The sequence below is a fragment of the Oreochromis aureus genome, linkage group 7, assembly GCF_013358895.1.
Source record: "Oreochromis aureus strain Israel breed Guangdong linkage group 7, ZZ_aureus, whole genome shotgun sequence".
NCBI classification, from domain to species: Eukaryota; Metazoa; Chordata; class Actinopteri; order Cichliformes; family Cichlidae; genus Oreochromis; species Oreochromis aureus.
The window spans coordinates 66386546-66400336 of NC_052948.1; the positions used below are offsets into that span (position 1 = coordinate 66386546).

General features: G+C 46.4%; 1 protein-coding gene across 1 annotated transcript in view; it reads right to left on the reverse strand.

Moving 5' to 3' along the window:
• The window catches only part of lamb1a (laminin, beta 1a), a 36974-nt gene that overhangs the window by 21571 nt on the left and 1612 nt on the right, over window positions 1-13791 (reverse strand). The window contains exons 3-21 of the mRNA XM_039615255.1: window positions 12722-12860; window positions 8549-8622; window positions 7532-7720; window positions 7380-7443; window positions 7094-7296; window positions 6368-6488; window positions 6088-6276; window positions 4690-4866; window positions 4398-4510; window positions 3606-3685; window positions 3378-3513; window positions 3023-3181; window positions 2726-2853; window positions 2381-2501; window positions 2032-2233; window positions 1345-1488; window positions 1013-1244; window positions 614-777; window positions 84-308 (exon numbers count right to left, since the gene is read on the reverse strand). Coding sequence (XP_039471189.1) covers window positions 84-308; window positions 614-777; window positions 1013-1244; window positions 1345-1488; window positions 2032-2233; window positions 2381-2501; window positions 2726-2853; window positions 3023-3181; window positions 3378-3513; window positions 3606-3685; window positions 4398-4510; window positions 4690-4866; window positions 6088-6276; window positions 6368-6488; window positions 7094-7296; window positions 7380-7443; window positions 7532-7720; window positions 8549-8622; window positions 12722-12860 — 2860 coding nt within the window. The remainder of the gene's footprint in view (window positions 1-83; window positions 309-613; window positions 778-1012; window positions 1245-1344; window positions 1489-2031; window positions 2234-2380; window positions 2502-2725; window positions 2854-3022; window positions 3182-3377; window positions 3514-3605; window positions 3686-4397; window positions 4511-4689; window positions 4867-6087; window positions 6277-6367; window positions 6489-7093; window positions 7297-7379; window positions 7444-7531; window positions 7721-8548; window positions 8623-12721; window positions 12861-13791) is intronic.

The following is a 13791-nucleotide window of genomic DNA, read 5'->3' on the forward strand; positions in this document are numbered from 1 at the left end:
GGGAACACAACCCTTGAGGTTCAGCGACAATCGTTAGCCTGATTCTGTGAATGTGGTTACCATGGTAACCCCAGCATACTTACTCCTGCAGTCCTGGAGTAGGGCGTTGCCATAGTAACCCAGCATGCAGCTCTGGCAGGCGGCACCCTCGCTGTGGTACAGGCAGCGCAGACACTTGCCGTTCCGGGCATCGCACGATTCGGGGTCCAGCATATCAATGTTGTTGTTGCACTGACACGGCTGACACTGTCCACCCACCTCCTCAGGGTTTCCATAGTAACCAGGCGAGCACTCATCACAGCGAGTACCTCCAGAGGACAGGTAAATGGTTCTTATAAAGACAGGTAGCATAACATTGACACACCAATTCATACTGGATGCATCGCAGAGCAACTTGGGGTTAGCCCACGGATATTTGGCAGGCAGGCTGGAGCAGCCAGCGATTGAACCACCAACCTCTGAGTAAGACCAGATGACCTGCTCCTCAGCTACAACCACTCCAGAAGCCCCACCTCAACCAGAACAACATGGCGGCTGGACAAAGCATCTGCATCTAAATATCTGTGATGAGGTCTTACCTCTGTGTCAGTGTCTGTGTAAATAAATTTCTCACCTTTGTATCCTGTGTTGCAGACGCAGGTGACCTGCTGGGAGTCATCGCTGCGGTAACAACTTCCTGCAAACTGCCGCGGGCTGCCGGGGCCGTCAGGACACATGCAGGGACGACAGTGGTCACCTGACCCCAGTGTTGGGTCACCATAGTAACCATCCAGACACCTGAAAAAGAGACAAGAGCGCCGATTGCATCAACAAATTTCCCACCTGTGGGACTAATAAAGGTCATCTTATGGCCTGGCCTGCATTTGTATAGTGCTTTACTCAGTCCCTAAGGACCCCAAAGAGCTTTACACTACATTCAGTCATTCACCCATTCACACACACATTCATCTTATCTTATCATCCTACTAAATAAACCCAACGGCGATTGGCTGATGGACGGTGGGTAAGTTACCTGTCACAGGCACGTCCCATCGTGTGGTCCCGGCAGTCGATGCAGCGGCCGCTGTCGGGGTCGCAGACATCGGCGTGACCGTTACAGGAGCAGGGGCGGCAGGTGGGGAAACCCCAGTGACCCGGCAGACAGCGGTCGCACTGCCGACTGTACGCGCCCGAAACACAGGAACACTGTCCGGTCAACTGATCGCAGAACACACTGAGAGAACCCTGAGGGTCGCACCCACACACTGAAAGACATGCCCACACACGACGAGGTCAGCGTCAATAAAGCTTCAGCGCTGATTGTAAACACATTTTTGATTGATTATAGACGGAGGTGGTTCTGACCTCGGCAGCCGTTGGGTCCAAACTGGAATGTGGACGGAGAACACCTGTCACAGTTCCTGCCAACCACATTGGGGCGGCACTCACACTGCCCACCATGGGGGTCGCACACGGTGCTGAGCGAGCCCTGAGGGTCACAATGGCATTCTGGGAAATGGCATCAGACAAGGAGACACGTCAGATTAACGAGAAGATGCTAAAGCCTCGGTGACAACAGATTTATGACTGCGAGGAATGTGGAGGAGGAGAAACCTGCCGGGTCCTGTTGAGGAAGTGAAGCCTAAGGCGATGGTGAGAGGATGAGTGACAGAGATTAACGTGAAGCAGGGGAGGAGGGGAAGGGGATGAAGATGTGAGGGATCAAAGGTCAGCGTTGGAATGAGGAAGAGGTGTTTGTTTCAGATTTTAAACTTTAATGTTTGAAAATTTCTCTGAATCTGATTCTGGGTTCCTCCTTCCTGGAGTCCTTCCTGTCCAGCAGAAATATTTTCCCCTTCTCTTCCTGACCCTCTCTGATTTTTCTGGGAGGTTTGTTTCCGCGAGGAAAAACCCCCCCCTCCTAAATCACCATAAATACAGACACTACCCTAAGCTCTAAGCCCTGAGCGTGTCACAAGCAGCCCTTTTCTTTTAAACTCCCGCCAGGAAGCGAGGTTATTAAGGTCAAGTCACAGTGCTAAGCTGTGCTACCTTTAGCTCCCTGGTGCAACATGGCGGAGATGCTGAAGATGAAGTTTTTGCAGATGTCAGTCATCGGAGTCTTGATGACGCTCTGGCTGTTCTCCAGGCACCGATAACGCTGGAAAGTCTCCCAGGCGACATTCCCGCCCGAGTCCCCGCCCTCTGAGCCTGTGAATATCTCCAGGTTCTTACAGTGAGGCATCAGGACGATCTGAGAAAAGTCCCGAGTAAACAGGTCAGGAATGAGCATGTTTCACTCCCTGTGGCCAAGCTAGCTCAATGTGGTTTTGATCTGCACTGAACAAACTGACTGTGACTTCATGCTCTACTTCCTGAAGTCAGATCTGAGCATGCTCACCGAGTCGATCAGCGTATACGGAACCTGGACATCCCCAAAGGTAGCGTACAGTGGCAGGCTGAGGCGGATTGTGTAGTTCAGACCCGATTCAAAACAAACTGGTCTGGGAAGAACCACGTACCTGTAGAGACAGGTGAGATCGGGTTAGATACTGAAACACCAGCAAGGCGAGATAAGCAGATAGACAAAGGCCACGCAGGGGGTCAGCGTGACAGGACGATGAGCTGAGATCAGCTGATTGTAGAAGGGATAATGCTTGCAGGAACCGGTCGGTGCTCTTATATTTCACACTTCGACCGGGTTCTTGTCGAAAACTTGTCATGATTTAGAAACTTCTCTCCTGACCGTGAACTCGGGTGAAGCGAGATCATCTGGTTGTCGTCGTCGGGCACCGTGTTGATGCAGCGACTGTCCGGCTGGATCGGTCTGGGTCTCATCACCGCCATCAGAACCTCCTCCCACACATCCGGCAGCTGCAAAGCCGACACACACACCACAGATGTTACCTCTGTGCACATAAATAAGCAGGCACATGTACGTTTATGTTTTCTTTTTCAGGCTAACAGAGAAAAACGGCAAGTGCCAAAATTCTCCCACTGATTTGGGACATGACAACGCACACTTTAAATGGCAGACTCATACTTGCGGCTCGTAGCGGATCAGGATGTCATATTCCATTGAGTGAGGGACGTTGTCTACAGTGAACTCCAAGAAGGCCCCCTCTGGTACATTGGCTAGCCCGATGCCTGTCCAGGTGGGACTACGGTCCTGAGGGTGTGGTCTCTGGACCACCGTCACTCCCTACAAAATGAGATGCAGACGCAAAGCTGATGAATACCCTCAACACCTCACATAATCCTGCTGAACCGACATGGAGATGAAATGTGTGAGCAAACAGGAGGAGAAACAAATCCTCAGAGACTGCAGGTCCACCTGTAACAGCCGCCCTGTAACCCTCACTCTGAGGTCAAAGATCAGAGACTGAAAGGACACTCACAGGTCCAAACTTTGCATCCTCAGCCTCGTAGGTGTAGTGATCCAGAGCGATGAAGTAGAATCCAGACTCCACCTGATCGCAGCGGCGGCCGAACATGTGATCTCTGCAGACGCACTGACCAGTCATGTGATCACACCTGCACGCAGACAGGAAGTACAAACATCACAACAAAATAAAATTGATGGTTCAACTCCCGACAGAGCAAATGTGACATATTACTGAACTCACTGATTGTTGATGGCGCCTCCGAGGTCGCAATCACATGGTCTGCAGCCATCCATGTCATTACTGAGACCCCAGTGTTCAGGCTGGAAATGGACACACACACACACACACACACACGTCTGATTCGTTACTCCCACACAGTTTACAGTCGTCTATCTGCACTAATGTGATGTATAGTGTGTTTTGTATAAATCTCATTAAACAAGACTGATCTCTGTGTGTGTGTGTGTGTGTGTGTGTGTGTGTGCCTCACTTCCTGCCATGTGCCTTCTGTTTACATCGGTGTAAATGTCGGAGCGCTCAAAGCTCAGGCTGACTGTACAACAGCAGAGAGCCAAAAGCAAACATTTACCCGATGACCTCATGGAGAGCATGAATGTGGTTTCAGAACGAAGGCTCTGCAGCATAAAACATCCCTCCCATGTTCAAAGCCAGCCGCCTTTAAGGGCTTTTGTAGCTGGTGTGAACTGGTTATCCTCTAACTGGACTGGAGCAGCTCTGTATAACATATTGTTCCCTCATTACTCGAAGTTTTGTTTAATATGAAGAAGAACTGGTCCTTCTTAATCCTGTCGCACTCACTGCAGTGTAAACAGGATATTTCTTTAGAAGATTTCCAGTTTGTTTTCAGAGCCTCTGTGACAGATTCAACTTGTGGAAACCAGCCAATCAGAAAACAGAGCAGCCTTACAGAGACAGGAGCTGAGAGTGAGGCGTGAGACAACACAAATGTTCCTTCTGCTGCTGGTCTGACTCCAGTCTAACCAGAATGAATGGTCTCAATGGGTTTCTCACCACACACTGGTCACAGTCTCGCCCGGTCACCAGACGTTTACAGAAACAACTTCCTGTTTCTCTGTCACAGGGGTTTCCTCCAGGAAGAGTTCCCAGCGGACTGCAGGTACACGCTGCCCAACACAGTAACACACAAAAGTACATCACCAAGGCAACGCAGCTTCATTCATAACAACAATGTTAAGTCCCAGCCACGCCTCCTCGAGGTGCTTTACAGCGTGAGGCGTCTGTGTGGGAGTTCTGGGTAATCTGGTGTCAGCTGGTCCTGCAAGTGTTTAGTTACGTTTCGTACCTTTGCAGCCTTCGGGCTCGTCGCTCAGCCCGAAATGCGCCGGCTTGCAGCGCTCGCAGCGTTCTCCCTCCACGTTTGCTTTACAGCGGCACTGACCGGCGATCAGCCCGGCTCGGACGTCCGTTGTGCCGTCGCAGAGTCCTCCGTTCAGACAGCCCACGGGGTCGCAGTCACAGGCTGCAGAAACAGGACGTTTAGCCAGTTTAACCAGAACCACAGGAGCGACTTTATGAACAGGGCGTGTTTAGGTGTGAGACTGTGACACAGATCCACCGACAGACGAGGACATGAGTCACATACTCACCACATACTGGTGGTAGCTTCTCTACAGCGCCACCACCAGCCGAGACGCAGTCGTGTCAGTCTCACTATGTTGAAGCATTTTATAATCAGGGGTGCACATAAGTGGGTTGGGGATTAGCATCATGATTTTTTTGCTTTTTGCAATCTTTATTTTGTTTCTGTATGCTAATCAATAAAAATTGGTCCGCTGTGTCAAAATAAAAGACGCGCACCAGATAAGAAGTTGCAATTCGCGTTTGCGTACATAACATTTTCTGGAGGAGGACAGACATTTGTTTAGAACTCTTAAAGATGTCGAAGAAGCAAGCTCCTTTAAGCAATTACTTTGGTGTTCCTCCACCTCCAAAGAAATGTCAGAAGGAGTCCGAACTGCAAAAGAAGCGCGTATTCTCGGAAAAGTGGTTGCAGGAGGTGAGCTGGCTTCAAACAAATGATGAACGCACAGAGATGTGGTGCAGAATATGCCGTGAAAATCCCACTCTAGCGAACATATTTTAACATATTTTAACTCCGACTCGCTACAACGTTATAGTCACATCACCCACAATCCTTTGCTACTTTAAATAAAGAAATGCAGTGGCAATAATAACAGAAGGTGCTGCTTATTCAGCCCTCAGAGAGGGATGTGCGAGCTAAGTTGACTTGATCCTCTGTGAGGAGGGCAGGTCTGAGCCTGAGGGAAACCACAAACCTTCATGTGTCACATCAAAAACCCTCCTCCTCCATGTTTAGTCTCAATTTCAGCCTTTAATCTGTTTCCTGCTGACAAAACAACCTCCTATCCATGTCTCCCCGTGTCATCGTGAAACGCAAGCTTCCTCAGAAAACTGCCAACAATTCAGTTTCTTTGTTGATGTGAAAGCAAACATGGACAAAAAGTCCTCAAAGAACAAAGACGATGATCAAAAGAGCTGTAAAAAACAACCTTGATGGAAGTTTTGGGTAGATGCTTTTAACTTTTAGCCTGGCACCAGTAAAATAACGACGGTTTACAAACTGACACTAAAAAAGACCCTTAGAATAATTGGTGGAGCGGCAGGCAGTGATCTGTTGGCCTCCACCGGTTTGTTAGAGTAAAACTGGCCGTGAACTCACGCTGGCAGATGTTGGCGTCTCTGATGTCCCTCTCTGGATGCTGGTAGTAAAACGGTTTGCACTGCTCACAGTTGTTTCCAGCCGTGTTGTGCTCACAGTCGTCACAAACTCCTCCGCTCATGTTTCCCGAAGCCGCGAAGACTGCCGCGTCAAAGTGACACGAGTCCGAGTGCTGGTTACAGTTACACTCTGAGGACACCACAGAAGAAAAAGGGGGCAGAGTTAAACTACTCCCAGTAGTGATATGGGCTGTGCCCAGTATGGACCTGTGCAGACTCACTCTTGCAGGCGTTGGTGTTGCGTCCCTCTGCAGGTCTCCAGGGGAGGTCGTGGTAGAAGTCCTGGCACTGTTCACAGTTTAGACCTTTAGTGTTGTGGTTACATAAGCAGTGACCATGAACCTGAAACACAGTCACAAATAATAAATAATCAATCAGCATTCACTTACATTACTGGTCATAAGCTAAGGTTTGGGTTTTTTTTGTACATGTAGTCTGTTGCCTGTTGCATCATTTCTTCCAGTGTCTGTGTGATTTTATACTTTTCTACGCTGGTGATGGTTTACTTTCACAACCGGCTCAGCTGGTTATGAAAGAACAACGACGCCAAAGCATCAAAGCCTACACTTCGGTCCCAACAGACAGCCATGTTGAATTTTACAGCAGAAGTCGACATGTTTACAGCTTGATATGCAAACTGTTTGCTCACCTGTTTAAAGTGCTTTAAGCTTAGTGTGCATTATTAGGGGCGTGGCCTCTTTGACTGACAGGTGGACGTAGCTGCTAGCTGTCTGCTAGGCTTCACCTCAGCTAATTAGAGTCCCTGATTTGATTGGATGTTACCAACACTAATTGGCAGGTATCTGCGCGACGCTCCCTGGAGCCCCTTTCCCATTAGCACCTACTCGGATCGACTGGGCTTCATATTACAATCGGGTACCTCCTAATGCGCGTGGTTGTCGACATAGCAATGCAGCCATTTAAATACAGTCCGTAATCGTCCTCACCATGCCCTCTGTTATCTGCCCAGCTCCCTCGATGGGGGCGCACTCAGAGGCGTGTCCGTAGCAGAAGCAGTTTCCTCGGACCACCATGTCGTAGATGGCGTAGTAGTACTTCTCTTTGATCTCCATGCGAGAGTCCAGAAGGTTGTCTCCAAGCGTGTGCAGTTTGGTGAACTTTACCCTCAAGTTGGTGATCTTCAGCATGTCTAAACAAAGAACCAGTAAAATTCATCAATAACTGGTTAACACCCTACGTTTATTCAGGCTCCGTGATGCAGAGGAGACGTACTCTGGATTCGGGGACTGTACGGGTCATCGATCCTGAACGCTGGATCCAAAACTCTGAAAATCACCTGAGGAAAAAAAACAAAGCATTATCCGCAGCAGTGTGAATAATACTAATGTTAGTATTATTCACAGAAGTAGCAGCAGCAGATGTACCTCTCCTTCAGTGGATGGCTCAATGTCAGAGTAACGCGAGTCACAGATGACATCGTCAACCTTCCTCATTGGACCCTGGTAAACGGACGGGAAGGACGACTCGCAGTCATAAGCGAAGTAACGGTAAACCTGCCACGTCTTCCCGAAGTCAGCTGACCGCTCAATCACCATGGCAGCAGGTCGAAACGTCTGAGGAAAGAAAAACAAAGGCGGGAAAACTGAGGATCATGTGGTAAGGATGATGGCATGGTGAAGACCCGGGCTGGACTGGACAAATTTGGTTTAGGCACCATGATCACTGACAAAAACCCCAATTAGATTTCATTCCCTTCTAGTGCTGAGGGTGGGCTTTATCCTTCAAGCTCAGGTCCTCTACCAGAGGCCTCATATGCAAACATGTCATTTTGTTTGATTTTAGATCATAGATACATAATCGGGTTGGTGCAGGTGTTGTTGTCCTTAGTTGCACTGCAGCATGTGACAATAATTAAAATCTACACTTGAGCTGTTAGCAGTGACTCATGGTCAAAGCAGCCTGAATCCTTGAATTTCTGTCTTCCTGATTCCCTACATCTTTTTTCATACCATGTTAACCTCCTCTTCCTCACTTCTCCTCAGCCGATGCAGCTGTAGCCTCCTGTGACTGTGAGGTCTGGTTACTGGCTGTTACTGGTACCGCTGTTCACGGTGCAGCAGCTAACAGCAGCTAACATGACACTAATTTGACTTTAATTCATTTTTTTATTGTTTTCTCAGACTTTCAGCTCCACTTTCTTCCACACTAAACTTTTTCTACAAGCTGCGTGAGCGCAAAGCAAAGGTATGGGAGGAGCCAGTTGCCTGACCAGTCCGGCCCTGGTCTTAACCCTTCCCATTATGGAGTACTTGCCATGTCCTTTCAATTACACAACTCACAACAACTCCTAAATCACTGTGTGCACCTGGTTCTTCTGATTAAAAGAGACCAGAATCCCCTGTCAACTACCCAGAATCCCCTGCTGCATATGTAGAACTCACCTTGAAGGTCATGATGAGATGCGTGAAGTGAAACTCAGCCTCTAGGTTGAGCTGGATGGTGACGTTCTCCATACCTATAGACAGCAGATCATCAGTCACCAATTCAATTCAATTCAATTTTATTTATATAGCGCCAAATCACAACAGAAGTCGCCTCAAGGCGCTTTATATTGTACAGGAGATCGCACAATAATACATACAGAGAAAAACCCAACAATCATATGACCCCCTATGAACAAGCACTTTGGCGACAGTGGGAAGGAAAAACTCCCTTTTAACAGGAAGAAACCTCCGGCAGAACCAGGCTCAGGGAGGGGCGGGGCCATCTGCTGCGACCGGTTGGGGTTAAAGAAGGAAAACAGGATAAAGACATGCTGTGGAAGAGAGACAGAGATTAATAACAGATATGATTCGATGCAGAGAGGTCTGTTAACACATAGTGAGTGAGAAAGGTGACTGGAAAGGAAAAACTCAATGCATCATGGGAATCCCCGGCAGCCTATGTCTATTGCAGCATAACTAAGGGAGGATTCAGGGTCACCTGGTCCAGCCCTAACTATATACTTTAGCAAAAAGGAAAGTTTGAAGCCTAATCTTGAAAGTAGAGATAGTGTCTGTCTCCTGAATCCAAACTGGAAGCTGGTTCCACAGAAGAGGGGCCTGAAAACTGAAGGCTCTGCCTCCCATTCTACTTTTAAATACTCTAGGAACAACAAGTAGGCCTGCAGTGTGAGAGTGAAGTGCTCTAATAGGGTGATATGGTACTACAAGGTCATTAAGATAAGATGGGGCCTGATTATTTAAGACCTTGTATGTGAGGAGCAGGATTTTGAATTCAATTCTGGATTTAACAGGAAGCCAATGAAGGGAAGCCAAAACAGGAGAAATCTGCTCTCTTTCTAGTCCCTGTCAGGACTCTTGCTGCAGCATTTTTGGATCAGCTGAAGGCTTTTCAGCGAGTTTTTAGGACATCCTGATAATAATGAATTACAGTAGTCCAGCCTGGAAGTAATAAATGCATGAACTAGTTTTTCAGCATCACTCTGAGACAGGATATTTCTCATTTTAGAGATGTTGCACAAATGGAAGAAAGCAGTCTTACATATTTGTTTAATATGTGCGTTGAAGGACATGTCCTGGTCAAAAATGACTCCAAGGTTCCTCACAGTGTTACTGGAGGCCAAGGTAATGCCATCCAGAGTAAGAATCTGCTTAGATACCATATTTCTAAGATTTTCAGGGCCGAGTACAATAACCTCAGTTCTATCTGAATTAAGAAGCAGAAAGTTAGCGGCCATCCACGTCTTTATGTCTTTAAGACATTCCTGCAGTTTAACTAATTGGTCTATGATACCTGGCTTCATGGATAGATAGAGCTGCGTGTCATCAGCATAGCAGTGAAAATTTATGCTATGTCTTCTAATGATGCTGCCTAAGAGAAGCATGTATAATGTAAATAGAATTGGTCCTAGCACTGAACCCTGTGGAACTCCATAATTGACCTTAGTGTGTGAAGAGGACTCTCCATTTACATGCACAAATTGGAGTCTATTAGATAGATATGATACAAACCACTGCAGTGCATTACCTGTAATACCTACAGCATGTTCTAATTGCTCTAATAGGATATTATGGTCAACAGTATCGAACGCTGCACTGAGGTCTAGCAGGACAAGCACAGAGATGAGTCCACTGTCAGAGGCCATAAGAAGATCATTTGTAACCTTCACTAAAGCTGTTTCTGTGCTGTGATGAGCTCTGAAACCTGACTGAAACTCTTCAAATAAGCCATTCCTCTGCAGATGATCTGTTAGCTGTTTGACAACTACTCTTTCAAGGATGTTTGATATGAAAGGAAGGTTGGAGATTGGCCTATAATTAGCTAAGACAGCTGGGTCTAGAGATGGCTTTTTAAGTGAAGGTTTAACTACAGCCAGCTTGAAGGCCTGTGGTACATAGCCGATTATTAGAGATAGGTTGATCATATTTAAGATTGAAGAATTAATTAATGGCAGGACTTCTTTGAGCAGTTTTGTAGGAATGGGGTCTAAAAGACACGTTGATGGTTTGGAGGAAGTAATTATTGAAGTTAACTCAGAAAGATCAATTGGAGACAAAGAGTCTAACTTAACATCAATGGTATTAAAAGTAGCTGTAGATAATATTACATCTGTGGGATGATTATTGGTAATTTTTTCTCTAATGATAAAAATTTTATTTGTGAAGAAGTTCATGAAGTCATTACTAGTTAACGTTAAAGGGATGGTTGGCTCAGTAGAGCTCTGACTGTTTGTCAGCCTGGCTACAGTGATGAAGAGAAACCTGGGGTTGTTCTTATTTTCTTCAATCAGTGACGAATAGTAAGATGTTCTGGCTTTATGGAGGGCTTTCTTATAAAGCAGCAAACTATTTCTCCAGGCTAAATGATGATCCTCTAAATTTGTGACACACCATTTCCTCTCCAGCTTACGAGTTATCTGCTTTAGGCTACGTGTTTGAGAATTATACCACGGAGTCAGGTACTTCTGATTTGAGGCCTTAGTTTTCACAGGAGCTACAGTATCCAGAGTCATACGTAGTGAGGAGGTAAAATTATTAACAAGATGATAGACCTCTGTTGGAGTAGCGTTCAGATAGCTGCTCTGCTCTATGTTGGTACAGGGCATTGAAGATGATAACAGTGGGTGGATTATATTCTTAAACTTAGTTACAGCACTTTCAGAAAGACATCTACTTTGATAAAGTCTACTCTCCACTGCTGTGTAATCAATTATTGTAAATGTAAATGTTATCAAGAAATGATCAGACAGCAGAGGGTTTTCAGGAAACACTGTTAAATGTTCAGTTTCTATGCCATATGTTAAAACAAGATCTAGAGTGTGATTAAAGTGGTGGGTGGGTTCTTTTACATTTTGAGAGAAGCCAATTGAGTCTAATAACAGATTAAATGCCATGTTGAGGCTGTCATTTTTTAGCATCTACATGGATGTTAAAATCACCCACAATAATTATTTTATCTGAGCTGAGCACTAAATCAGATAAAAAGTCTGAGAAATCAGAGAGAAACTCTGTGTAAGGCCCAGGTGGACGATAGATGGTAACAAGTAAGACTGGTTTCTGAGTTTTACAGCTGGGTTGGACGAGGCTAAGCATCAGGCTTTCAAATGAATTAAAAGTCTGTCTTGGTCTTTGGTTGATTAATAGGCTGGTGTGAAAAATTGCTGCCACACCGCCCCCTCGGCCTGTGCTTCGAGGTTTCTGGTAGTTAGAATGACTCGGGGGTGTTGATTCATTTAAACTAACATAATCATCCGGCTGCAACCAGGTTTCTGTAACCAGCACTCTGTAGATCAAACTCGCCACGCCACATCGGTTAAAGAGCCCAGAAATCAACAACACGCTGCAGTTGCTGCACATTAACATGATCGGAGCTTAGAAAAAAACTAAATCCATGTCCAAGAACCAACAGGACTCCAAAGAGTGACGGCCAAAGGTAACAGGAGAACATCTGTGTTAACATGCCCACTGTCAGAGGACGACGGACGCCATAAAGGAGTCCACAGCTCAAAAACTGCAGCGAATACCTGGTTCTGTAAAAAACACCACGATGCAGCTCTGAAGCTTCCGTTTGGACGCACTCGCTCATCATGGGAACAGCGAGTTCATCTGGGCAGCAGAGCTTGGCCGAGGCAACAACACAAGCTCACAGCCCTACCATCAGCCAATCATTGCAGACATACAGATACAGCGAGTAATGGAAAATTAACAAAGACATGAAGCTGCCTGGTTAGTGTTACTTTATCACACTGGGTTTGTGGTGAAGAGCACAATGTGTTGTAGGACCCTGTATGAGGTTTGTTCTGCAGTAAAACTAAACTCTGTGTTTGATGAACCTGGACAAACAGAGGGTCGGCTGTGTTTGCCTCCTCACTGCTGGGGTTTTTAAAGCTGAACATCCCCCACCCCTGGGAATAACTACATGGCCTCCAGAAGGGACCCGCCCCACAGCCTGAGAACCTGTAATCATGGAGGCGTGGAGGATAGAGGGTGATAAAACACAGCCTAGCCACAAACACCTTTTTTTTCTGACAGTGAAAACCTGTCTGAAGCTCTCAGTCTTTAAACCTGTAACGACACGTCTGACCTTTGACCTCTCTGAATGTTCTTCCTCACCATTCTCAGTCTGCCACCAGGTCTTCAGTCTGTTCGGGGCAAACGTAGTGACAACGTTCTCGATGCGATGGCTGTCTGTGCGATTGGCCAGCTCGTCGTAGGGCTCCGATGAGTCGCACACAAAGCACTTCTTCTCCTCCTGGTTTATGAGACAGAGGGGGAGGAAAAGATTAACGGGAGGTGAATTCCTCAGATTCCTGAGTGCCGCAAGTCACTGGAGATAAGAGGAAACTTTCTGACCACAAACTTCCCACAAAAGAAAAGTCTGATTTCACCTGAAATAATGCAAACTTTTCACTGGTTTTGTTTTTAGAGTTCATGACAAAACTTTGGAAAACTTCCTTTCTGGAACATCTCAGTCATTAAGAGATGTCAGAAAGTTGCTTGATTCCCTGACAGGCCAACATGTTTCAGCTGCTCAGACTTCTCGCAGAGAGGGAAACCAAACCCAAGCGATCCACTGCAGAGGTCACACAGGGGGGCAGATGAGGGCTTTTTCAGTGAAACACTGTTACTAGCCACTCTGGCTGTGCTCTTAAATTATTCAAATTCATCCACATCAGCCTTTATTCTATCGTCACCTGTAAACATGAGACAAAAAGCTGCACACCGCTCTTACAGAGAGGAGCACTAACAGACACATCAAGTCCGACTGAAGCGTTCCTGTCTTTTGGCTGTTCTTCCTGCAGAGCTCCGCTCTCTGCTGTCTCTGGACAGAATTATGAAAACAACCAATACGTTTTATAGCTTGTTATGTTTGAGCAGCAGCCACACAGAGCGAGGAGCTGAGATGAATGACTAAATGAAAGGAAGGAATTACAGGATGTATAATCAAAGTCACATGACGGAAGAATGTCAGCGACTCAGAGCAAACTCGCTGTTATTATCTGTGCGCTCGACTGCACACGTATGACGCATGTCCACACACATTTACCTCAAACATTAAGATAAGATAAGATAAGATAAGATAACCTTTATTAGTCCCACATGTGGGAAATTTGTTTTGTCACAGCAGGAAGTGGACAGTGCAAAAGTTGTGAAGGAAAAATTAGAATAAAATAAGATAAGAA